At 34.7% G+C, this 24,814-nt stretch overlaps 3 protein-coding genes and 1 non-coding gene across 4 annotated transcripts; 1 reads left to right on the top strand and 3 right to left on the bottom strand.

Annotated features, from left to right (window-relative positions):
• Positions 1-58: 58 nt before the first annotated feature.
• LOC109789146 (UDP-glucuronate:xylan alpha-glucuronosyltransferase 1) lies at positions 59-6,845 on the bottom strand. The gene is made up of 5 exons (XM_020348034.3): positions 6,657-6,845; positions 6,324-6,428; positions 2,720-2,926; positions 1,824-2,434; positions 59-1,267 (listed from the first exon to the last, which is right to left on the bottom strand). Exons 2-5 carry the CDS (start codon positions 6,386-6,388, stop codon positions 237-239), a joined length of 1,914 nt encoding a protein of 637 aa, XP_020203623.1. The 5' UTR covers positions 6,389-6,428; positions 6,657-6,845; the 3' UTR covers positions 59-236.
• Positions 6,846-15,471: 8,626 nt separating this feature from the next.
• On the bottom strand, positions 15,472-16,775 carry LOC109789147 (uncharacterized). Its single transcript, XM_020348035.3, has 6 exons — positions 16,594-16,775; positions 16,465-16,519; positions 16,338-16,388; positions 16,130-16,221; positions 15,972-16,049; positions 15,472-15,733 (listed from the first exon to the last, which is right to left on the bottom strand). The coding sequence occupies exons 1-6, from the start codon at positions 16,647-16,649 to the stop codon at positions 15,586-15,588; spliced, it is 480 nt and encodes a 159-aa protein (XP_020203624.1). The 5' UTR covers positions 16,650-16,775; the 3' UTR covers positions 15,472-15,585.
• A 4,047-nt stretch (positions 16,776-20,822) lies between these two features.
• On the bottom strand, positions 20,823-20,928 carry LOC114915143 (small nucleolar RNA R71). The gene has a single exon (XR_003803053.1). It is a non-coding gene; the product is annotated as a small nucleolar RNA R71 (small nucleolar RNA).
• Positions 20,929-21,659: 731 nt separating this feature from the next.
• Positions 21,660-23,129, top strand: LOC109789139 (uncharacterized). The gene is made up of 2 exons (XM_020348025.2): positions 21,660-21,857; positions 21,981-23,129. Exons 1-2 carry the CDS (start codon positions 21,660-21,662, stop codon positions 23,127-23,129), a joined length of 1,347 nt encoding a protein of 448 aa, XP_020203614.2.
• The last annotated feature ends 1,685 nt before the right edge of the window (positions 23,130-24,814 follow it).

Raw genomic sequence — 24,814 nt, 5'->3', positions numbered from 1 at the left:
TCCGGCTTAGAACTATTGTCTACACTATTACCATTATTGATTGATTTATGCAGGTAAATTCCTGTAAAATTGATTTGTGGTGACATCTATTAATATATGATCAGAATCTGACCATAGAATACACCATTTTTATGCATAAAAAATATGTATGAGGAAAAAATGTTTCCTTCATCCCCATTCCCTATCACTAGGAAACTTCAACATGTGCGAGGAAATTAGAAAGTGCAACTGAGAACTCATAAAGCAGAAAGGGATGCTGTGACAATGGAAGGTGGTGTTGGATTATAGAACTCATCATCAGTCCAATTTGTCTCTCCCCAGTGCCGCAACATGCTTTTCCAGTTGCACAAATTATCTATACATTTCTTCAAGCGCCTATCTTTAACTTTGATTCGCCAGTGCCCATCGGTGTAGTTTGCTATCTCAGCCTGCCTACGATCCCACTCCAACTGTGCCTTCTGCTTTGACTTCAACAGGCAAAACTGCTGCAAAAGCTCAGGCATTGCATCATGCACCTTCCACCACTTTGCATGTGCAACATCACTTGCAAACTCATGAAAGATATCAGCATTCCAGTTGCAATCATAGTCCCTGAAGCATAACCATGGCTTCACACCTAGATAGTGAAGGACATACAGAATTGGAGGATCCGCGCCAAATAACATAGTCTTCATTTGTTTCTTCTCTTCCTCATCACCAATCCAAAAATGCTTCAAGAAGTTCATGTGTCTTGGTATCCTGTGCCACCATGTAAATATTTCATTCAGGTATCCCTGGTCCCCTCCATTGTAGGACTCAATCTCGTTAATATGATCCATCAGGAGCTGGAATGTGCAATTTGATGGCTCAACCACCATGACACCTGAGTTAAAGAGAGTAGCATTGTTTCCTGTGGCAGTGATTTCTGGCATTCCAAATAGGAAATCTATGTTTCTTAGAATGAGCAAATCTGCATCAATGAATATTATCTTGTCATAATCTGTCAACTGCCATAGCCGGAACTTGCTGTAGTTCCATTCATTGTAAGCATCTTTTTCAGCTTTGGGGTTTCTGATCCTTTGTATGGTTCTAACCTTCCATCCTGCTGCTTCCAAACCACTTCTATGATAGCTGCTGATCGTCTCATCAACAAGTATTACTAGGTCTCGAGTTGATCCAGACATGCGGATACTTTGTGCAGCAGCTATTGCTCCACAAACATAAACATGAGCTGAATGCAGAATTGTTGCATAGGCTTCTCTGGGAGCATTCCCATTGTAAACCAGCTCTGCTTCCAATTAATTCAATTTCTTTAGTTTCAACTTCATGATAAGAAAAATATAATGACAAAAACATGATAGTAGTAGTAGTAGTAGCACATGCAACAATCACATTGCAAATATGACATTCTAATTTTCATGATCATGGATGAGAATGTAGCATGTTTAAGCCTGAAAGAAAATGTCCAGTTTCTTTGTTCCTCAAGTTTATTGTCTTTGGGAGTCTTCAGCAATCATCAAAATAACAAGTATAAGTAAATGTATACAAGTCATTGTTTTGGTGGTGAATAAGGTCTTAAATTGTGGTCACATTCACAGTTTTGTCAAGATCATTGACCTTGCATGAATTTGCAAAAAAATGTGGCTAATGCGGTCGCAATGGGATTGCAGAGAACCCCAAAAGGCCAAAACCTTGACATTGTGGTCAAGTTCGTGATTGCAGTCTGGTTTTAAGAACCTTGTTAGTGAAACATAGAACAATTTAACTATGCTTTTGAGTTTTGAAGGCATATGATTATGATGTTTTGTCTCAAGAATGAGAGACAGAAAGAGAGCATAACTTACCTTTGCCTCTCATAGGAAGTGCAAGTTCACAAGACCCTACAGGAAGCTGGACCTTTTCTCTCAAAACACTCAAGTTTGGTTTGTATAGCCACACATTCCCTTCACGTCCAACTAGTTCTTTGCATGTAAACAGATTTGGTATCGGAAAACAGTTGGTAACTAAAAGCACATAAACGGGGTAGTTGCCTTTGAAAGAGGTTGCAAGGCCAGCAGCTGCAAGCTGCAGGTGCAAACGAGCAACATCTCTAGACCAATTCCCTCCATTCCTACAAGGAAGCTTCACAGCAATGAGGTTAAGCCTTATTCCTGGGGATCTAAGACTTGGTAGAGAAGGACAAACAGGAACTTCAGTTTCTTCCTCCTCGTCAATCCATTCAGGGTACAAGGATTCCCATGTCACATTTCTTGCAGCATATTCTAGGGGCAGAACAACATGTGTTGCATCAGGAACAAGATTCTCCCAATGAGCTAGTTCACTCTTGTTGAAATTTACAAGCCCAATTCCTTGAAGTTCATCTTTTCCTGCCAGCTTATCCGTAATTTTCAATATGTCATCCCAGTCAGTGTCTACATTGGACAAGTAACGAGGATCCGAGCCACCCCATATCCACCTGTTGGAAAAATTAGGAGATACACTCAAACCTTAATATAAAACTAAGGACAAAACTTAAATACAATATCTATGACACGACACTGTTAATGCTGTTCTCCGGTTAAAACTACATCAGCAATATACATTTATGTATATTATAAAAGTGAAAACCAGAGAATAACACTAACATATCTATAATACTACACCTAAGTTTTGTCCATAATCTAATGATTTCTATTTTAAAAAAAAGGATATAAAATTAACCCTGTTGCACGTGCAATTGTAGAGTAATAGTAATAGTTACCGAGAGCCAGAGGTTGATAAATGGTTGGTGTTGTAAACCTCGGGAGAGTAGAGTAGTGTTACAAAAGTGCCACATATGGTTATCAATAGGATAAGTTTTAAGAAAGATAACTTGCATCTTGAGCTCCTATCTTGGATTGATAAGTGGAAAGGCTTCTCTGCATCTTTTGCTTTGCTTCTTGGCAGTCTTCGTTTGTATAAATCTTCACTGTACCACGTGATCATTCAAGAACAAATTTACTATATATAAGAAAAAAAGAAACAATTGCAAATATGAGTTTTATTGGCTTAATAGACAAGTCAACCTTAGCCTCAACTCTAATATTATTAGAATGGGAAAATTTTGTGTTAACTTTGTCCATCGACGTTTACAGGTTTTAATAAGTCAATTAAAAATTTGGCCTTTTTACTTTAACATTTTGGATTTGGTTTTTATAGGAAGAAAAAAACATACATTTTAGTCTTTTCATGAACATGAATGGATCAGTCCCAACACTTTGGTTAATGTTTAAAAGTTCAAGTATTAGGACAAACATTAAACAATTAAGCATTATGTTAAGTGTTTTTTATATATACATTTATTTAAAGTGTTAATAACAGTTGGAATTGACCCTTAAACATTTTTTATGTAGCAAACAAAATGTGAAGTTTTTTAATGCTAAGGACTTAAAAATTGGTGTCTAGTATATGAATTAAATTAAATTAGGTGATTTCTCCGGTACTGAGAGGTTTTTGATGTCTTTTTTGTTTATTTATTTAATCAATAAAATTATGAATTGCGTGTATTCTCGTTACTTAAATATAATGGTGATGTTCAATTAGAATGTAATGTTATATGATATTTTTAAGAATATCATATCATAAACTTCATTACCAGTCGAATACACAGATAGAACAATACCATGTTTTAAAAAAGCTGCAATTATGACCTTGAGACCAAAGTACAAATTAAAAAAATTAAGACCACTTAAACTGGATCTAATGAGGCAACAAAACACACGTACTGATTATAATTTCATTGACTAAATAAAATAATATACCAAAATCCTCTTAAAACTAAGGGCCACAAGAGGAATCACCGTCACGATTAATTTATACACCTCTTTTATGTTTAGGAAATAGATACAATTTTTCACCTAATTAAGATCAAGTAAAATCTAAAAAGAATATTGATCAGTCTCATACAGTAATCATTCTGTTCCAAATCTTATAATCACAATTTCTTAAGCTCTACGCAAGCATAACTGATTCATTATTGGGCCTACAGATGTGGTTTAAGGAACTCAAAAGGCATTGACGGATTGAAACATCTCATAACTTCTGATTCTAGAGTATGAACTCATACCAGAAACTAAAAATACAGCAAATGTACTCATACACTATGTGTGTGGTGTGTGTGTGCAATCAAAGGTTCACAGACACAATTCAATAAAGTAGTGAGCATGTTAAACAATTATGAATTATGATTCTTGCTACTCTATCTATTTTAAACTCACATGGGACCCCATAATTTTAAAATATGCAAAAACCCTCCAAGTTTCAAGTGTAAAACTGATTGTTGCACTTTCTCTTGTTACCAATTGTATAGAATCGAATCATTTGCAAGAAATTTTAATGTAATTAACTCGAATGAAATCATAGCGTGTTGATCAAGGATAGTTTGTTTAAGCAACATTCTTGTGTTTATTTAATAATAACAGTAATTAACCTAAAATATATAGTTGGTCCGTCGTAGGAATATTGCTCCCTACGTGACTCACTGTTGATACAGACCTGATAACGCAGATAAAGCTAAATCCTTGGCTATATACATTTTGCACGAAAGCATGAAATTTTCGAGGGAGAAAAATATGGAAGTGGTTGCCACCTAGTTAGGTTTCTTCGACCGTAAATATGAAATATTTAGAGATAAAATGTCATTGTCATTTCCAAAAAATATGAAGGGTGTACGGATCGCACAAAATGTTAACTCTACGCAGGTCCTTCCAGTTGTTTTGAAAAGGATTTGACAGCGTTACGAAATACTTCAAATCCAACTAGGTGCATGCATGATGATAGAATTAAGTTATGTAGCACGCAGTTTCTTTCAATTAGGTCTTTGTTCCAATTTTACCTTGGTTACTAGGAAACATATATAGATACTAGACATCATGATATAATATAAGAATGGCAACAACAAAAAAATCTAACAAATTTTATAAATTATAAGATATAACACAATTATGGTACATCGTACAAAATTAACATAAATTAAGCTTAGATATATATAAAATACGTATATTTAATTAAAAGAGAGAAGCAAATTAAACCTATTTGGCTTTAAAAACTAAAATTTTGTTTTCATTTCCTATTTGAATAATAATTATAAACAGGTCACATAATTTTAAATTCAAATTTAAAATAAGGCGAGCTTTTTATAATTGTTTTTATTAAAATAGGTAATCCGTCACCTTTTACAAATTTGTTTCACGTGTTAATAGGTAATCAGAAAATGGCGAAAACATTTAAAGTGTCGTCATTTTCATAATTATAAGTAAAAATAAAAAAATAAAAAAAAATCCCTTTCTCAAACTTAACAAATCCTTAATATTTTTAAGCAAGCATTAGTTAAAACAATACTTTTTTTCAAATTATTCTAATATTTTATTCGCGTTGATATAAAAACTCAAGAAATATAACAACGAAGATTGAAGTATTTAGTCAAGTGTCTAATTTGAAGCATGTGTGCTTCCTAAGTCCTAACCTAGTCGAAATCGAATTAAAACAGAAAAAAAAAAATCCGATGAAAGATTCACCAAAAAGAAATCCTACGAGAAAGGAAGACAAAAGAGATATAGCTTTTTATCCTTGAACAGAACATCATATAATATAAAGATGGGTCCTAGTTATAAGGTGAAATGTAAACCTATTTAAAAGGCTATGGAAAACAACTGCATTGCCTTTTAATAACACATTGCTGTGGCAATAATAAAAAAGTTTTAATGACAGCTTGCAAACCATAATTCAGGAAGAAGCTTTAATAGATTAGCTTAAGTTAGTGAGAATAATTTTTAAAAAAAAATAATAATCATCATTATTATACACATAAAGAAAAAAATATAAATATAAAAAATGATCATCCATGAAATTAACATATAAAATTAAGAACTATAAAATATAATATTTTTAAATATATACTAATAATTTAATTAAACTGAAGGTATATCTATCTATCATCACTATAATATAAGTTTACTATTGCTAATAATTTAAAGAGACTAAATTTAGTATTACTCGAACTAACAACTTGTTAATCGTTGTAAATATATTTAAATTAAATTTTTGAAAAACATTAAATTAGACTTTTCATCTCGTTACATTGATAGAGATCTTACATGGATTGAATAGTTAGAATAACTTACTTCACAAGTGAATCTTTAGAGTTGAGATAGGGTTAAAATCCATGTTTTAAGAATTATGATAATCGGTCCCAGCAGGAAACATGATCATTTGGACTAGCAACCATTGAAGCTAGTGGGGAATTGCTTTATGTTGAAAGAAAAACACCTGATCTTGTGATCCAACAAGAGAAAGGGTGAAAAGCAGGGAAGAAGAAATAAACTCACATGGATGCTGGCAAACGGTGTCGAGCTTCAACGGCATGAGGAGAAGTACCCATTGTTCCTCTCATATTATTAACTATTCAGCTACAGGGGCATGCAATGAAACATCTAAACCAACAAACAACTTTAATATCAGATTAAGGTGTTTCTCATCTTGAAGTTGCAATATCAGGATTGGTTTTCAGTGTATTTTGGAAAAAGAAGTTGATAGAATCATAGAAGTGTCAAATTAAAGTAGGAAAAGACAAGAAGTAGCTACATAGTACATGGTAAATTTAGTCCAGCAGGCAAAAACATAAGAATTGTGAGAAGACCAAATTAAACGTTGTTATTTACCAAAACGCATGAACCAAGAAGATATAGGCAATGTTGTTGTTGAGAAGCACAAAGAGAGAAAGAGAGATGTGAGAGCTTGTGAAGAATAGAATAGAGAGAAAGAGTTGATGATGGCATTGTTGGGGCGTTTGAGTCAATATAGACGGAGTAACGTCCTCCAGAATATTTTTTCCTTCATCTTTCAGTTTCATTCTAGTTTTTGGTACTCACCAACTCTGCCCAATCTCAACTTCTTTTCTTTTTTTATTTTTTTTTCCACTTTCATTGGACCAGAAAAAACTTTTACCATAATTAAGTTAATAACTTAGTCTTACACTCAACATTTCTTTTATTATAATTCCTACAAAATATAAAAATCCTTTTGTATTTATAAAAAACTGTTTGCCGAAATTACTTAAGTATTATATACTGTCTCTTTTTCTTTTTCTTTTTATCACTCATTTATATATAAACAAAAGATCAAAAAGAGATTATGTTTAGTGAAGGACAAGAACTACATTCAACACATTTTCATAAATGAGATATCAAAAGGAAATAGTTTATTTTTCTTAAAATTGACCATTTACCTATTTACATTGATTAAAAATATATTTAATCCCTTATATAAACACTAAGGAAAAAAAAAAAGGAGAGAGAGAGATGTCCATATAAACATCAAATATAAAATATTTTTCATTTAGAAACCAAAGTGAAGTGTAATATATGTTAAAAAGAAATATTAAAAGAGACTAAATTTAATAACTGTTATAACATTAAGATAAAGATTAATTTGTAAATGTTCTTTTACTAAAAAATAAAATATAAAATTTTATATAAATTTAAAATGAAAATAATATCAAGCATAGAGATGGAAACATTGACACTCCTTGTACGTAATTAATATCAACTATTATTTTATAAGCTATCAACAATTAATTTCTAGTTGACAAGCCACTATAATACAAAAGAGACATAACAATGCCATTGACCTAATTGGCTGTGGAACTAAATAGTAAATAGTCAGCAAAGTATGCATGGTCTTAATTTGCAATGGCTTCTAAGATATCTTTTACTCCTTTCAAGTACAAAAAGTAATTAAAATTTCTCAAAATTATTCATCCAAACTAATAGCAGTTTAATGATTAAGGTGCCTAATATGCAAACACGTAGTCCCCTTAATTTATTCTTGCTATTTCCGTGAAAAGAGAAGGTGAGTTTACTATTACATTATCTTTTGACTTATCATTGGTCCAGATTAAATCGTTTTTTTTTTGTTATTAAAAGCATTTACTATAAAGAATAATTGTCGCTTTAGTGAGAGTTGTTGCTACTTGAAAGGGATTAGGTTAATGAAAACAATTGTTCATTGGATTGAGAGTAAAGGTGACCACATGTTCCTATTTTCTACCATTATAGGGAAATGCCTTTAACAAACGAAGACTTTTATAGTGTGTTTGAATGGAGAATTTAAATGGAGTAATTCATTTATTTGAAGAATTTTAAATTTTTTGAGGTGAAGTACCTTGTTTGGATGGAAAATTTATAAAGAATTTGAAATTCAAGCATTTGTAAAATTTCTTGAAATAGTAGAATTTCAAATTCTCCCAAAAAAGTAAGAATTTGAAATTTCTCGTATTTTTTTTCTTCTTATTTCACTTATATATTTTATCTTATCTTTTATCTCTTCATGTTTTTAATTATTTAATATTCAAAAATATTTTTAAAATTATTAAATATTATCTAATATTAATTTTTAAAATTATTATAAATATTTAAAAATTAGCTAATATTTATTTTTATAAAATTTAATTTAAAAATCTCAACATATAAATTATTTTTAAAAGCAATTTTACCATGGTGGAATCGAATTATCATATCCAACCCAACAATTTAAAATTTGAGAAATTTGAATCGACTTATCCAACAAAATATTTTAAGAATGATAGATATTGAAATCAAAGTAATTCAAATATCAAGAATTTAAAATTTCTTGAATTTGTAAAATTCCTCATCCAAATACATCATTAACGCTTTTACTTTTATATCCATCCCTAGCTAAAGGCTTTCAATTGTTCTACAGGGTTTAAATTCTCTCCCTAATTTTCTCTTATTTCCAAAAATGCCTTAAGTTAATTGCATATCCTTAGTAGGTAAACACTCTTATCATTGTTAAAAAATTCTCTTAATGTTTCATGCTAATGAAGTTCATCTGCATTTGAAGAAACTGGATGGCAACATCAAACACCTAATCAGCTGCCAAGACAACTACACATGACACGTGTTTATTATTTTTGCTTTATTTTCATTCTTATAAAGCAATTATAATAAAAAATATTCTTCAAATTGATGACATTCGTTTGAGTGTCCTTTTATAGACTATTTCACCAAACCATGGTCTTGGCACTACCAAAAGTCGTCAAAACTGCAATGAAAAGGTTAATAAACTGAAATAAAAAATATTTCTTATTAATCTGAAAAGGAACATTGCACCAGTTGACCTCCTCTGTTCCCTCCTGCCTCCAGATTTGTTTTACTTTTACGTGTCTTAGTCTTTGCACTCGAGACATACAATTTAAGAAATTTTTAAAAATATATATTTCATACATACTTGGTTCTTAAAAATGGCAGTGAATGACTTATCTGTCAACTTTTTCATTATTACACACACACACACAAAAAAAAAAAAAAAAACTAAACTTTACCTTACAAAAAGTTCTCAGTGTGACTCACCTTTAGATTTAAAATGACTACTTATATATCCGGTTCTCTAAAGGGCCTCTTACATTTATTTTTCACTCATTCTTTCTTTTCTAATAACATCAAATATAACATCTCATTTTTTTTTCTCTCCCTTTTTTTCTCTTTTATTTCCATATCTTTCTTTTCCCCTAGTTCCACACCCTTTTGAAGGGTTAGAAAAAAAAATTGCTAGGTAAAATTGTTGGGAAGGGTAAGTAGCTAATTCAATGTTTTAAACAATTATTGATAGCATCACCCGCAATGATTTAACAAAAAAGGGAAAACAATTCAAATTATATGTTAGTGGCCAAGGCAGAACACGTGGCAGTATTACAACCAAACAGGCTTGTACCTTAAAGCATGGGAAAGACTTGCTATAGTAATAAGGAAGCCTTGCACCCATCGCTACGTATGCCTGGTACAACATCCCATGCATTACAATTACGATAAAGAAACAAATATATTGACCCATTGACCAATATAGAATTCTTTATACTCTATACATATGATATGAGATAAGGAAAATGAAAGGAATATGGAGACGTGAGGCAGTACGTATACTGTATTGCAAGCAAAGCAATGTAAAGGTTATGTTCTTGCACGCTTGTATTGTGGATCATGACGAAGCAGATTTTGCGCATCCTAGTTCTATCCATTTGCTTTTAGTTGTGGGGAAAATGTTGAGTTTTGGCATTGCTAGTGCAGAGGAGAAAGGGACCACTTCAAAACCTTGTCTTCTTCATTTCTTGCCCATTAGAAAGAATTGGAAACTTTATTAAACAAAGAATTAAAGAAGCTACACGTAATACCATAAGTATGCAAGGGCATACGAACATGACTGTCTATCCCAAAGAAGACTATCTATCCCAAATCCTCCCAAAAACAAGGAAAAAGGAGATATGACTCACATGAGAAACATCAATCAAACGAAACATGAGCAGAAAACAAGAAAAACTAGCTAATCCTAAAGAAGCTTTACAGACAGAAACCACTGGCTCAAAATTCCAGCATTTCATGTGGATATAATTGACTGCAGGACAGTCAATTGTTGTATATTCAAGTTCTATACTTGGTATATACGAAAGTAAAGGGATGAAAATAATATATTTTCAATTTTTTCAGAGGATAAATCAATGCATATTGTCATAATTAAGAGGCACACTCCATCCATACTAATCTATTTCACTTATAATTTCATATGAAAATCAGGTATTCTTTTGATGCAAATGTAAAGCCAGTAAATCAAGTATAGATTTTGTTAAGATACCATCGACATGGATTAATCCTCCGGTACCTACTTAGTGTTTAGAGTTTAGTTAAGCCCGGTCCATTTCTAATATAGTGTTAAGGTCTGTCCAATTTTAATGTTAGATCACTATTAAATATTTAGTCATGCAAGCTTTACAAATAAATATTTAGTCATGGAAACTTCCCATTCCAAATGTTTGATCTTAAGTATGATGGGTGTGTTAAGATGTCTCATATCTGGCCAAAGCAATCCCTACAATAAGACTAAAGTAATCCTCCTCTCTTAGGCTAGATTTTGGTCAATCCATTTCTAATAAATTTTATGCTAAACAAAAAAAGTTTAACAAGTTTTATTCACACATTCATGTTAAGCTTTAAAAAATTATAAATGGATTGGAGACAATTTACAAATATTTCTATTCCTTTTGAATTTCAAGTGTAATAAGAAAGAGAATTGAATCTCGTTTGATTTTCCATCTTTTCGAATGCTCAAAGCGAAGATTAAAACTTAACCTTTCACCAATTCTCTACTTTTACGTCCCATTTGTAACGACCCGCCTGGCCGCCACACACAGTTCAACACCACAACACCACACAGAAAAGAGTGTGCATATATATATATAAGCAACTACAATATATACACAAGGTCTAATCTGGGGCCTGAATAAATCAGAGTAAAAATACAGTCCAAGGTAGCCAAACTAGTGTCCCAAAAACAACAAAACATCAAAAGAATAACTAGTATATTATCCATCAATGAAGGCTACCTCCGTCTCTGGATATGCGTCAAACGAGCTCTACGGGCTGAACCATTTTCAAGCTTTTCAAGCAAAAAAAGAGAAATCTAGCATGTCTTTTTTTCCAATAAGGATTATAGCCAAAACCTTCTTTATCAAAATGTCTTTAACAAGAACTCCATTTGCCAGCTGCAGACCTGCCTCTTGACACCAACCTAACCCTGCTCTGCTCCCATACAACGTATGATCATCGCAGTCCAAACCACATGGAAATAACAAAGGGTAAGCTAGTGAAAAGAATCAGCATATAAACATATAACTACAATAATTATAGTCAGCTATATCTAACAACATATCATCTAGTTCAGCAATATCAGCATATAGTATATCACAGCATACATCATTCAGCAATAACAACAGTAAACACACAATGCGTCGTCACGCATATCAGCTCGGAGATCTCCTACAACAGCTCAGCCTTACGGCCTACAACAACTCAGTCTTACAGCCTACAACAGCTCAACCTTACGGCTTACAACAGCTCAGCCTTACGGCCTACAACAGCTCAGCCTTACGGCCTACAACAGTTTATATCAGCATGCAGCACAGCACAACAATTCATCATATATCAGCATGCGACACAGCTCAATAATAAACAACACAGCTTAAACAGCTCACAGCACAGCAATATCATAATTCAGCATTATCATCTAACAACAATTTTAGCATAATTCAACCTTAATCATCATTTAACATCACATATGTAACCATAACACCCACGCCCAGCGCACTCATGGTCGCGCCCAGCGTGGCACAACTAGAGGGCACCAGGGACCAGCGCGCCCGACGCAAGAGTACTCGCGCCCGGCGTAGACCATCCAGAGAGCCCAAGGCTCAAACGCGCCTAGCACAAAACCAATTGCGCCTAGCGCAAACCTAGCCAGAGACTCTGAGGAGTCTCATGCACCCGGCACCCAAACCCGCGCTCAGCGCAAGGAGGACAGAGACCACCCCAAAGTCTCACGCCCGACACAATACCAATTGCGCCCGGCGCCCCTTGACAGAGACTTCCAATGAGTACCCACACCCGGCGAGACATGGTCACGCCAGGCACGACATCAGAAAATCCAAAAACATATTACACACTGATATCGCGCCCGGCGCGGTCCAAGCCACACCCGGCGTGGGCCATCCAGAGGCTCACACTCTCAAGCTCTCTCGATGCATACACCATTGCGCCTAGCGGGCTTGCCCAATGGAGCCCTTTGGTGGTTATGCGCCCGGTGCGAAGAACTGCGCCTGGCGTGATACCCAGCAGCAACTCACAAACTTCAAAAATTTTGCCAAAACCTGCACAAAATCAACTTCCCAAGCACATGCAAACCAGCCAAAATGTCACATTTTCATCAAAGAGTTCAAAAATACCATCTTTGTACACATGAAATCATCAAACAAAGAAAACCCGAATTTTCTTCCAAAACCCCGAAAACCCTTAAACTCCATTTTCAGCAATCTCAGCCATCAATCCGCAATAATCAGCCATCAAGTGAGTTTATAGCTCACTCCCAACAATCGACACAGCCAAAACTAGCTTCCCTTACCTTGGTGCGAGAATCCGAGCTCCGGGAAGAAGAAACGGAGAAGAAGATTGAAGAAGAGCTTGAACGGGGAAGAGAAGAAAAGGAACGTCTACACCTCAGCAAGTCCAAACTCTAAGAATCAGCACCTTCAAACCAATGTCACCACAAGGAAAATGGGAGCAAAGCAAGCAAAAAGAGAAGAAGGGAGCGAGAGTTTGAGAGTTGAGAGGGAGAAATGAGAAAACAAGCCACGGGTCTCACACCATTTTCAAACTTCAAGTTTAAAATCCAAATTTTGGAGATACATGATTTTGTTCAAAGCAAAAATGGCTGGACCTGTAACCCTATAGTAGCTCCATGACAGGAATTGACTAAAAGGACAAAATGCAGTTGGGCATAATGCCCAGCAATAAGAGGCAATATAAAGCCTAATAGTATAAAAGGACTAATACAAGAGGTTGGTCATTACTAGAGATTTTAGGAGGAAATATTTGACACTGATTGTGGGTAAAAAATACTCGAGTGAAATGATCACTCAGTTGAACACTATTTACGTACAGACCGTAGATTCACTATACAGATAGTAAATAGAGCCATTTACGAGGGAAAGAATACTATTAAACAGTCCAGTATATGGCTTTATAAAAAAATAAAGTTATACATGACCTATTAAACAGTCCAGTATATGGCTTTATAAATCCGTCTCATTTCACCACACCTTTCTTTATTTCCTCAATCAAAGGAAATTTCAACTGATGTAAACAGACTTGCAGAAGTTTACAAAATGAACCTTAAAACTGCCAGTCAGGTCAAGGAATGTGGAAATGTATGAATTCCCTGATGACATCAGATTAACAAGGAAACAAAATTTAATGAGAAAACACTGGCAGTGGTGGTCAAAATCAAAGGCAATGGCCATGATAATAGGGAAACTTGAAGGTGTGGGAGACAAGAGGTGAGGTTGAATGAATATCCTATCAGGTCATATCTAAGTCCTAAGAAAAGGATATGCTTATATGGTTGCATTGGGACAAAAAACATCAACTATATTTGACTTATTATCACTTCAATTGGATAGAAATCACTTGTCACACTCTATCCACATAAATTAAAAATTCACGTGACTTGTTTCCATTCACAATCCCAATTTTGCTCCTCTCACCTTCCTCCACAATCGCCAAGATACTCAACACCACCACCACCTTATCCACCCACGCCCACGACCTCCCCTCATCCATCACCTCCTCCACAACATGGACACCTTGTGTGAGATGCAGTCCTCTGTGACAGCGTTTCATATAATATTGTGTGCAACGCAAAAGGGGTCGATAGAGTTGTCGAATTAGACAGCAGGGACAGTGTAGTTGTGCAACCGGCTAGTGCAGTGATGCACAACAGGGGAGAGTTGGAGAGGGCGAGGGAGCAAAAGAGAGATACAAAATTGGGACTATGAATGGAAACAAGTCACCTGAATTTTTCATGGATATGGCAAAATCTTATTGGTGGAACAGAGTGAGTCAGGCAATTTCCATCCACTTCAATGTGCCAAACACTTATTAAGGCTTGATACTGTTTGCTTATACCATTAGAACAGCCTTAGCATTGCTTAATAGTGCATAAATCTTTTAGCAATGTCTCCACGAGCTTGGAAGCCTCAAAACAGAGAGACTTTTCTTGGTCATCCATTACTAATTGGTTCAATAAATAAAGAGAGCATACACCAAAGCCTCAAATTTGTTGTCAAGTTTATTTTTAATAAATTTTAATCTTCAGACAAGACTCTAGCTCTCCCGAACAATCTTCCAAAGGCTAGGACTATTATCCAGTAACCATGAAGATGGAATTTGTACACATCTATAACATCCAATGCATCTCGTAAATTTTCAAAAAGTATATCAAAACTACAATGTGTATTGCACTAGTTTTCTTCAATATGTCTTAATGTACATTGAGCAAATAGCCAAATACTGTATCTAGTGAAACTTACTACATAAGGTAACACATCCTTTCTCTCTCATTCTTGAACAAGTCAATGGTTTATTCGTCCGCTATCTCAGAATATATTGAAAATTCTCTCACTAAAAACTATCCAATATTGAATTCATCAGTGTGTTAAGTATCCCTCCCATATTGCTTGTTAAATATCCCTTAAATATTTCATATTGCTCCTGTGGAACGATCAGCAACTTTGACAGTTTGACTGAACTTGGTAGTGCCTCCACGCATTGATCACATTACAAGGTTGCGCATTAAGTTATTGATTTAGGCTATAGATACCAAATGAGGAAGGATCAGAATTTCATAAGTTCTCGAATCAAGTACAAGTCAATTCATTTAACTTTTTTCCCCTCGCTAGGCTGAATTTCATTCTCTTACTGGGATTAAAATAAAACTATCAAAGTTCCAATTAAAACAAAATAATCAAACTCTATCAAAACTCATAGAGATAATGGTGTTATGAAATTTTTCTTTTACTTTATCAGTTACAGGTTCAGTCAAATTAATTTTTACCTAGCAATGAACAGTCTCCTCTAGTAATAAGCATAGAATAGTTATATTTTTTCAAACCATATGTCAATAAGACCAAAATTCAGATATCTCACACCATGCGGGGAAAACAGAGTATCGGCATTACATTTGAATAATTCACAAATCAGATCCAGATTTTTCCTCTTTAGGAGGTGCAAATTGCCTGCTGAGACGAGAACGTGTCCAGGGATCAAGGGGTGCTCTCTGTTGTGGTTGAGGAGTTGGTGGTTTTGACTGCCTAAGCTCATTCTCTCTGTCAATAAACCTGTATCAAAGCACATAATTATTTTTACCAAAAGTTTCAATTTCAACCTCAATTTAAGCAACCTTGAAGATTTGAAAATTAAACTCTGACAACAAAAAATATATTACGCAGGCAGGCAACATCAAGAACTATGAGAAAAAAATCACTTAAGTGAAATCAAGCAGATTATCCAAATAACAGAACCTAAAAAAATGAGTCTAAAACTAGACTATCAAAAAGAAAGTAGCAATGTACTCACTCGATATAGGCCATTGGTGCAGCATCACCGACTCGGATTCGGGTTCGAAGCAATCTGGTATATCCCCCAGCTCTATCCCTGCATAACATAATCTCTGGTCAGTGTTACATCTTACTGTCACATACAGCAATCAAAATGGAATCATGTTTATTACTTACTTATAGCGATAAGCCAGCTCTGTAAAGAGCTTGTGAAGGACGTCATCTCCTCGCACAAAACTAGCAGCACGTCTCGCAGCACATTGGGATCCCTAAAACAATTTCAACCCCTCAATAAAATTCATCTCGGAACAAACACAATTACACAAATCAAAAGAAGCTACAAAAACATGAACCACATTAGAATCATAAAGAGACGCATACAAACCTCCTTTCCAAGCTGCACCATATTATCCGCGAGTCTTCTGATCTCTTTCGCCTGCGACCAAATTATAAAATAAAAATTCCGAAATTGAGAGAGTGAGAGTGGTAAACGACGCCGCTTTGATCCGTACCTTGGCGACAGTAGTTTCGATGCGCTCGTGCTTCACCAACTGCGAGACCATGGTTCTAAAGAAATGGGAAGCGACGATTCAGCATCTTAATTTGCATAAAGAGGAATGAAACTGAAATCATGAAGTAACCTGAGCATGGACATTCGGTGACCGGTGGGTCGACCGAGTTTCCTGAACTTGGTCATGTTCACTAAACCCTAAACCCCAGCTTGCTAGCTTTCTCCCACTGCACACACTGAAACTGGGGCACCAACGAAACCAGGATCCCGCTTCAGTTATGAAGATGGGCTTATTAAACGGCCCAATATTATTTCCGGACTTAGCGGTAACTCATCGCCATCTTCAAATAAACTAGGCTATATATACATTTTTTTTTTTATAAGAACACCTCTTTCTTTTAAAAAAAAATATAAAATATTATAATTTTTTTAAAAAAATTTATTTTTTCACTTTCAACTTTCAATTTGCTACTTTTTTCTTCTTATTCACACTTTTTTTTTCTCTTTCAATTTTCACATGCTACCAAAATAGGTGGGGTGAAGGAAAAATAAGGGGGTGCATGTAAAAATTGAAAAAATAAGGAAAGATATGTGAAAAAAAAGTACTAAATTAAATGTTGTGGATGTAAAATTAAAAAATTTTAAACAAAAAATTTAGAATATTTTAAAATTTTAATTTTTTTTAAAAGGAGGTGTACTTATAGAAAAAAGAAGGTGTATATATCATGAACCAATAAACTATTGGTTCACGATATATATACCTCTTTTTTTCTTAAATTATACCTACTTTTTTTAAAAAATAATTAAATTTTTTTAAATATTTTGAATTTTTAATTTATAAAATTTTTTAATTTTACACCCACAAAATTTAATTTAATACTTTTTTTACACATCTTTCCTCCTTTTTTCAATTTTCACATGCATCCTTTACCTTTCCTTCATCCCACTTATTTTGATAGCTAATTTTATTTTTTTTAGTTTTGCATTATTCTCTTCCCCTCTCCCGCTTTTAGTTTCACACACATTCAAAATGTAGAACTACTTTTCAACAATATTATAGGTGTGTGTGGCTTTCTTAACAATTTTGATTGTATTTTTTTACATATTATTTCGGAAAGTACTTTTCGAAAATATGTAAAAAAAAAAAAAACACAATAGAAAGATCTTTCTAGAACACTAATTTCACTATCCTGCACAGTACTCTGGAATAGTGAAAATATTTTTATTCATAACATTAAACTTAGTATTAAGGTTTTTGAAGGGGTAAAAGGAGAGGAAGTATTGGAAGAAAAAAATGTGTCTAATTCGGTAAAAAATTGTCGAGGAAGTCACACATACTTACAATGTTGTCGCGTACCATTTTTACGGTGTGGGTATATATGAAAAAGTGAAAGAGGTTAGGAGAAAAAAGAATAATGTAAAAATCAAGAGAGTTAAAACTACCAGCTAAAATAGGCGAGAAATTGAAAAAAGACGAAATGATGCATGTGAAAATTGAAAGAAAAAAAAAAGTGTGTGAAAAAGATGAGTTGGAGGTATAAAATTAGGGGAAATTTTTTTAAAAAAACTACAAATATTATATTATTTAAAAAAAATAAAGGAGGTGTACTTATAAAAAAAGAGGTGTATATATCATGAGCCTAAACTATTTTCTATTGTCGACTAGGCTATTTTGTTTAAGATATGTACTATTCTCACTCTCTTTTTCTTTATCTATTCGATTTATAGTAAGATTTTGTTTTTATTTATTTATATTTGTAAATTTTAAGACAATAATATTAATTATATTTTTATATTTTTTAATTTTTAATTAATTTATGTATGACAACTGATATATAATTGTTATGAAGTAAAAATGAAAGAGAGTATAATAAGAAATATGGAGATTATTTTATGAAAATTAGAAAACTTTATTATGTTTTTTGATTTGTGTAAAACTATTATAAAGGAACAAAAGTTGTAATAAATAACCTTTACATGTGTGCAGATAGATATTTATGAAATAAACAATATGTATAAAATAGACTAAATCTACTCAATAACTTGTATTTTACATCAAATTTTAATGATTCAACCGTTGAATTAAAAGTTCTTGATGCATAAATCAAGTTTGCAAAGTTTTAAAAAATTTGAAAATTATTTAATAATTTATGTCTGTTGAGTGTCTTTTATTCTTTATTTACACTCAACTTTTGGTACTCTTTTTGGTAATTGTAGATATTTATATATGTTATTTTACCTCCTAAATTGGAAGAATCAAGTTATACTAAAAAGGTAGAAGAGTAGTAGCAAAATCTTAATGAATTTCCTCTATTTGTGCAGAAAATTTGAGAAGGTAGAGATCCACAACCATAGCTGTAGATTTGGAGCTCGAGCTGTGGAAATCTGGGAAGGAATTAGGAGGTCAGAAAATTGCAGTTATAGTTGTGATTCTGCAGCTATAGCTGTGGAAATCTGGATTGCAAATTTAAGGGTCCAGAGACTTGAAGCTAAAGCTATGAACTCACAGTTAAAGCCATGGGGCACCTAGGACTCAATAAAAGTTTTAGAAACTCACAGCCATAGCTATGGTTTCACCGCTGCAGTGCTGGGACTTACTTCACCATGAAGGATTTGCCACAGCTATGGTTGTGGATCTGTAACTGCAGCGTTGGAGGTTACTTCACCTTGAAGGACTCTCCACAGCCATAGCTGTGGATTTACAGCTGTAGCTGTGGGAGGAAAAATCATTTTTCCCCTGTTTTAAAAGCTCATATAAAAAGGGAAATCTAAGAAAATAGGGGGATATCACGAAAACAGAGATAAAGCAAGATTTAGAGCACGCGAAGAGGAGAAAATAGGGTAGGAACGAAGACTTGGAAGTTGGATCCTTTGGGAACGAAGATCAACCTCTTTTCTTCATTTTCTACTTTGTAATCTCTTCTTTCACTTCTCTTATCTTGTAATGGCCATGTGTGGCTGAACCCATTGAGGATTGGTCCTAGTGTAACTACTAACTCCTCTATTTCTTGAATCTTTATATGCATTTCATTTTCATTTCTTGTGCTTGATTCTACTTTTAATGCTTATATCAGCTTGATCAACCGTTGTATGAATCTTTGGTTTTTGAATCCTGTTGGAAAACATTTTTGAAAATCCGAACTATATCTTGCAACTAACCATCTCTTGTTCTAGGGATAGACTTGATATGGTTAGTCACTTGTGTTCAAGTCATTGTTCTTAATGCAAAGTGTTAGTCTCAAACATAGAGGAATCATGTTTTAGATTAATCACTTTAGGATTCGACTTTGAGGAATCTTGTTGGATTACTAAATGAACGTGGAGGTAATGAAATTGAAATCATATTTATTTTAAGAAAATTTGAGAGTTAGCAAGTGCTCCTGGGTCCAATCCTTGTTTCATATAATTGTTCTTATAATTTTCACACAATCGTTTCAATTTTACTTCACATTAGTTCAATACCAATCTCATCAACGTCTCTTTTATTAATCATTAGAGTAGGAATTATTGAACTCTCAAATCCCTGAGGACGATACCGTATTTCTACAACAAAACTTGGTCTGCTTCCTAAGTGGAGAGTTCGCAAAAAACCTCATCAAGTTTCTGGCGCCGTTGTCGGGGATTTGGTGCAATTTAGTAATTCTTGTTCTTGTGATTTTGTAATTGTGTAAATAATTCATTTTGTGAATATTTATAATATATAGATACATTTGTCTTATTGTGTTTTGTGGACTTACCTTGCTGTGCAGACTTCTTGAAATTGTATGCGAGAGAAAACTCTAGCCGAGAAATTACATTTTGACCCTAAAATTGAAAGAACGGCAAGGAGGAACAACAGTAGGACAAGAAGGCTTAGACAGTTAGAGAGACTCCAAAAACAACAGCAAGATCTTCCGAGTTCTTCTACTTCATCAAATCAACCATTCCTTGAATCAGAGATGGCTGAAGAGGGAATAGGAACTCATAATGGTGGACATGGACCAGCCAGACCTCCAAGAAGGACCCTAGGTGATTACGCACAACAACATGGTTCTGGGCATTTCTCCAGTATTGCAGCTCCAAATACTTCTAGAGCTATGGAGATGAAGCTTGCCTTCCTTACTTTGGTTAGCTCACAACAATTCGCTGGCCTAGATCATGAAGACCCATACTCACACCTGTCAAATTTCTATGAGCTATGTGGAACAATGGGAATACCTGAAGGTGATGAGGAAGCTGTATACTTGAGGTTGTTTCCATTTTCTCTAACAGGAAAAGCTAAAGTTTGGTTACAATCTCACCCTAATCAAAGTTTGACAAGCTGGGGTGATGTGGAAAATAAGTTTGTGAATAGATTCTATCCATCATCCAAGTATATTAAGGCCAAATCAAAAATCACAACTTTCAGGCAAGGTGCTGATGAGCCATTTTGTGAAGCTTGGGAGAGATTTAAGTTATTGCTTAGAAAATGTCCTAACCATGGGTTTGAGGATATAGCTCAACTTAACTTCTTTGTTAATGGAAATCAAGCCTGAGGTGAAGATGTTATTGGATGCAGCAGTTGGTGGCACCATGATGACTGTGAGCCTAGAAAAAGCTACCCAAATTTTAGAATCTTTGGCATCTTCTGATCACCAAGCAGAGCATGGAAGACACCAATCTCGTAAAAGAGCAGTTCTTGATCTAAGTACAAGTGATGCAATCCTTGCTTAGAACAAGCTGCTATCTCAACAGATTGAAGCACTGACTAAGCAGATGGCCAAAATACCATAGCAGCTTCATGTTATTGCTTCTTCCCCAGCTCAATCAAATGTTTCTTTAAAATGTGATTTTTGTGGGGGAGAACATCCCAATGGTCACTGTTCTGAGAACTCAAATGAAGAAGAGGTCAACTATGTGGGCAACCAACAGAAAGGAGGTAATTTTAATTCCCGTAATTATAATACTAACAATTACATGCAGGGGAATCAAGGTTGGAGAAACAACAACAACCAAGGATATGGATGAAGGAATGAAGTTGGACCATCCAATAGGCCACCACCACAACAACCACAGCAACAACAGCCTGTGTATCCCTGTATGCATGAAAGAACCAGTAAATTGGAGGAGACTCTAAACCAGTTCATGCAGGTGTCTATGAACAACCAGAAAAATACTGAGGCTTCCATCAAGAATTTGGAAGTACAGGTGGGTCAGCTAGCTAAATAATTAGCTGACATGTCTGGAGGCCCATTTTCAGCCAACACCAAGACCAACCCCAAGGAGCGTTGCCAAGCAATAACAACAAGAAGTGGGAAGGTAGTTGGTGGATATGTTGGAGTGAGTGAGAACAATGAAAAGAAAGAAAATGTTGAATTAAGGGAGGTTGAGGAAGAGATTGAGAAGAATGAAGAGGAAAGAAATAAAAATGAGAGTGTAGATAGTGAGAAAATAAAAGAAAAAAATGGAGAGGAAAAGGAGAACAAGAAAAAGAAGGGCAAGGAAGTCATTTCAACTGTTCCTGTAAGAAACTTACCTTACCCTCATGTTCCTTCTAAGAAAGAAAAAGAAAGACAGTTCCTGACATTTTTAGATATCATAAAGAAGCTCCAGATTAATATTCCCTTCACTGAAGCCATGGAGCAAATGCCCACTTATGCTAGGTTCATGAAGGAATTGTTAACTAAGAAGAGAAAAGTCCTTGAAGAAGAGACTGTGGAGCTCGAGGTAGGATGCAGTGCTATTATACAGAAGACTCTACGTCAGAAGTCCAGAGATCCTGGCAGTTTCACTCTCCTAGTGTCAATTGGTAATTTATCAGTGGGTAAGGCACTGTTAGACCTTGGAGCCAGTATTAATTTGATGCCTTTATCCATGCTGAAGAAGATAGGAGAAGTGGAAGTAAGACCTACAAGAATGACCTTGCAATTGGCAAACAGATCAATCAAGCTTCCACATGGTATAGTGGAAGATATGATAGTGAAGGTTGATAAGTTCATGTTTCCTGTTGATTTTGTAGTCATGGACATGGAGGAGGATGTGGAAGTTCCTTTGATTCTAGGCAGACCTTTTATGAAAACAGATCAGGTTATCATAGACATGGATGATGGAAAGCTGAATGTGAGAGTTCAAGATGAAGAGGTGAATTTCAATGTCTTTGAAGTAATGAAGTTTCCCAAGGGCAATAAAGATTGTTTCAGAATTGATGTATTAGATGACGTGTATCTGGAAACTCAAAGCAATTTCAAGAATGTCTCACCATTGGAGAAAGCTTTGTTTATGTTTGATGAAGAGTTGGATAAAGTCATAGATAAGGAAGTCCAGGATGTGGTTGATGCATTGAATAAAGGTGAAAGCTCATCAACCAATGTTCAGTCAAAGGAAGAATTGAAGATGGAAGAAAAAGATCAGACAGTGAAGCTGGAATTGAAACAATTGCCACCACAATTAAAGTATGTCTTCTTAGAAGAAAATGGTGGGAAGCCAATCATAATCAGTAGCCAGCTTTCAAAAGAGCAAGAGGATAAATTGATTCAAGTGATAAAAGCCAATGAAGGTGCTATTGGTTGGACTTTGAAAGGGATTAGTCTGTCTTATTGTATGCACACACTACTTGAGAAAGAGGTGGTGAGAAAAGAGATGACCAAGCTACTTGAGGCTGGTATGATTTATCCTATTTCTGACAGTGCTTGGGTTAGTCATGTTTAGGTCGTGCCTAAGAAAGGAGGTATGACTGTGATTTATAATGAGAAGAACAAATTGATTCCCACTCGTACTGTAACTGGGTGGAGGATGTGTATAGACTACAGGAAGTTAAACCAAGCCACAAGAAAAGATCACTACCCATTGCCTTTCATGGATCAAATGCTTGAAAGGTTAGCAGGGCAAGCTTATTATTGTTTTCTGGATGGTTACTCAGGTTACAATCAGATTTTTGTGGATCCGGAAGACCAAGAGAAAACAGCTTTTACTTGTCCCTTTGGTGTTTTTGCGTATAGGAAAATGTCATTTGGAATATATAATGCACCAGCTACCTTTCAGTGTTGCATGTTTGCAATTTTTTCTGATCTAGTGGAGCAATGCATAGAAATCTTCATGGATGACTTCTTCGTTTTCGACTCATCCTTTGAAGTTTGCCTTGATAATCTCAACACTGTTCTAAAGAGGTGTGTAGAGACTAATTTGGTGCTGAACTGGGAGAAATGTCACTTCATGGTCAAAGAGGGCATTGTTCTTGGCCACAAAGTCTCTCAGAAGGGCATAGAGGTAGATCCAGCCAAGATTGATATCATCTCAAAGCTGCCACCACCAATCAACATGAAGGGGATTAGAAGCTTCTTGGGGCATGAAGGATTCTACAGAAGATTCATAAAAGATTTCTCCAAGATAGCTAAGCCTCTCAGTAACCTTCTTCTTAAAAATAACAAGTTTGATTTTGATCATGATTGTTTACAGGATTTTGAACTGTTAAAAAGTAAGCTTGTTTCAACTCCTATAATCACAGCTCCTGGTTGGAAACTTGATTTTGAACTAATGTGTGATGCCAGTGATTATGTTATAGGAGCTGCTTTGGGCCAAAGGAAGGATAAAATTTTTCATGTTATTCACTATGCAAGTGAATGAAAATCAAATTAAATATGCAATAACTGAAAAGGAGTTACTTGCCATAGTGTATGCATTAGAAAAATTTTGATCTTACCTTGTGGGTTCAAAGATCACTGTTTATATTGACCATGATGCTATCAAGTATTTGTTGACAAAAGCGTATTCAAAGCCTAGATTGATCCGATGGATTCTTCTGTTACAAGAGTTTGATTTAGAAATCAAAGACAAAAAAGGGTGTGAGAATCATGTTGCTGATCACCTATCAAGACTTTTTAATGAGCAGGTGACTAGTCAAGAAGAAGAAATCTTAGAAGAATTTCCTGATGAAAAGTTGCTTGCAGTGAGTGAAAGACCTTGGTTTGCTGATATGGAAAATTACAAAGCAGCAGGGGTTGTTCCGGAGGAGTATAACTAGCAACAAAGGAAGAAGTTCTTCATAGATTTTAATTACTATGTTTGGGATGATCCGTATCTGTTTAAGATAGGTGTTGATGGTCTATTAGAGATATTCTCTGGCATTGTCATAACTCACCCTATGGAGGGCATTATAATGGAGAAAGAACAACAGCAAAGGTTCTCCAATCCGAATTTTATTGGCAAACCTTGTTCAAAGATGCATATGAACATTGCAAGAGCTGTGATAAGTGTCAAAGAACAGGGACAATTTCCAAGAGACATGAGTTACCCCTGCAAAACATTTTAGAAGTGGAAGTTTTTGATTGCTGGGGGATTGATTTCATTGGGCCTTTGCAATCATCTTTTGGGAATGAATACATCCTTGTGGCAGT

The sequence above is a fragment of the Cajanus cajan genome, chromosome 6, assembly GCF_000230855.2.
Source record: "Cajanus cajan strain Asha chromosome 6, NIPB_CcT2T_4, whole genome shotgun sequence".
Lineage (NCBI taxonomy): Eukaryota > Viridiplantae > Streptophyta > Magnoliopsida > Fabales > Fabaceae > Cajanus > Cajanus cajan.
This window is presented reverse-complemented; position numbering and strand designations above follow the sequence as displayed.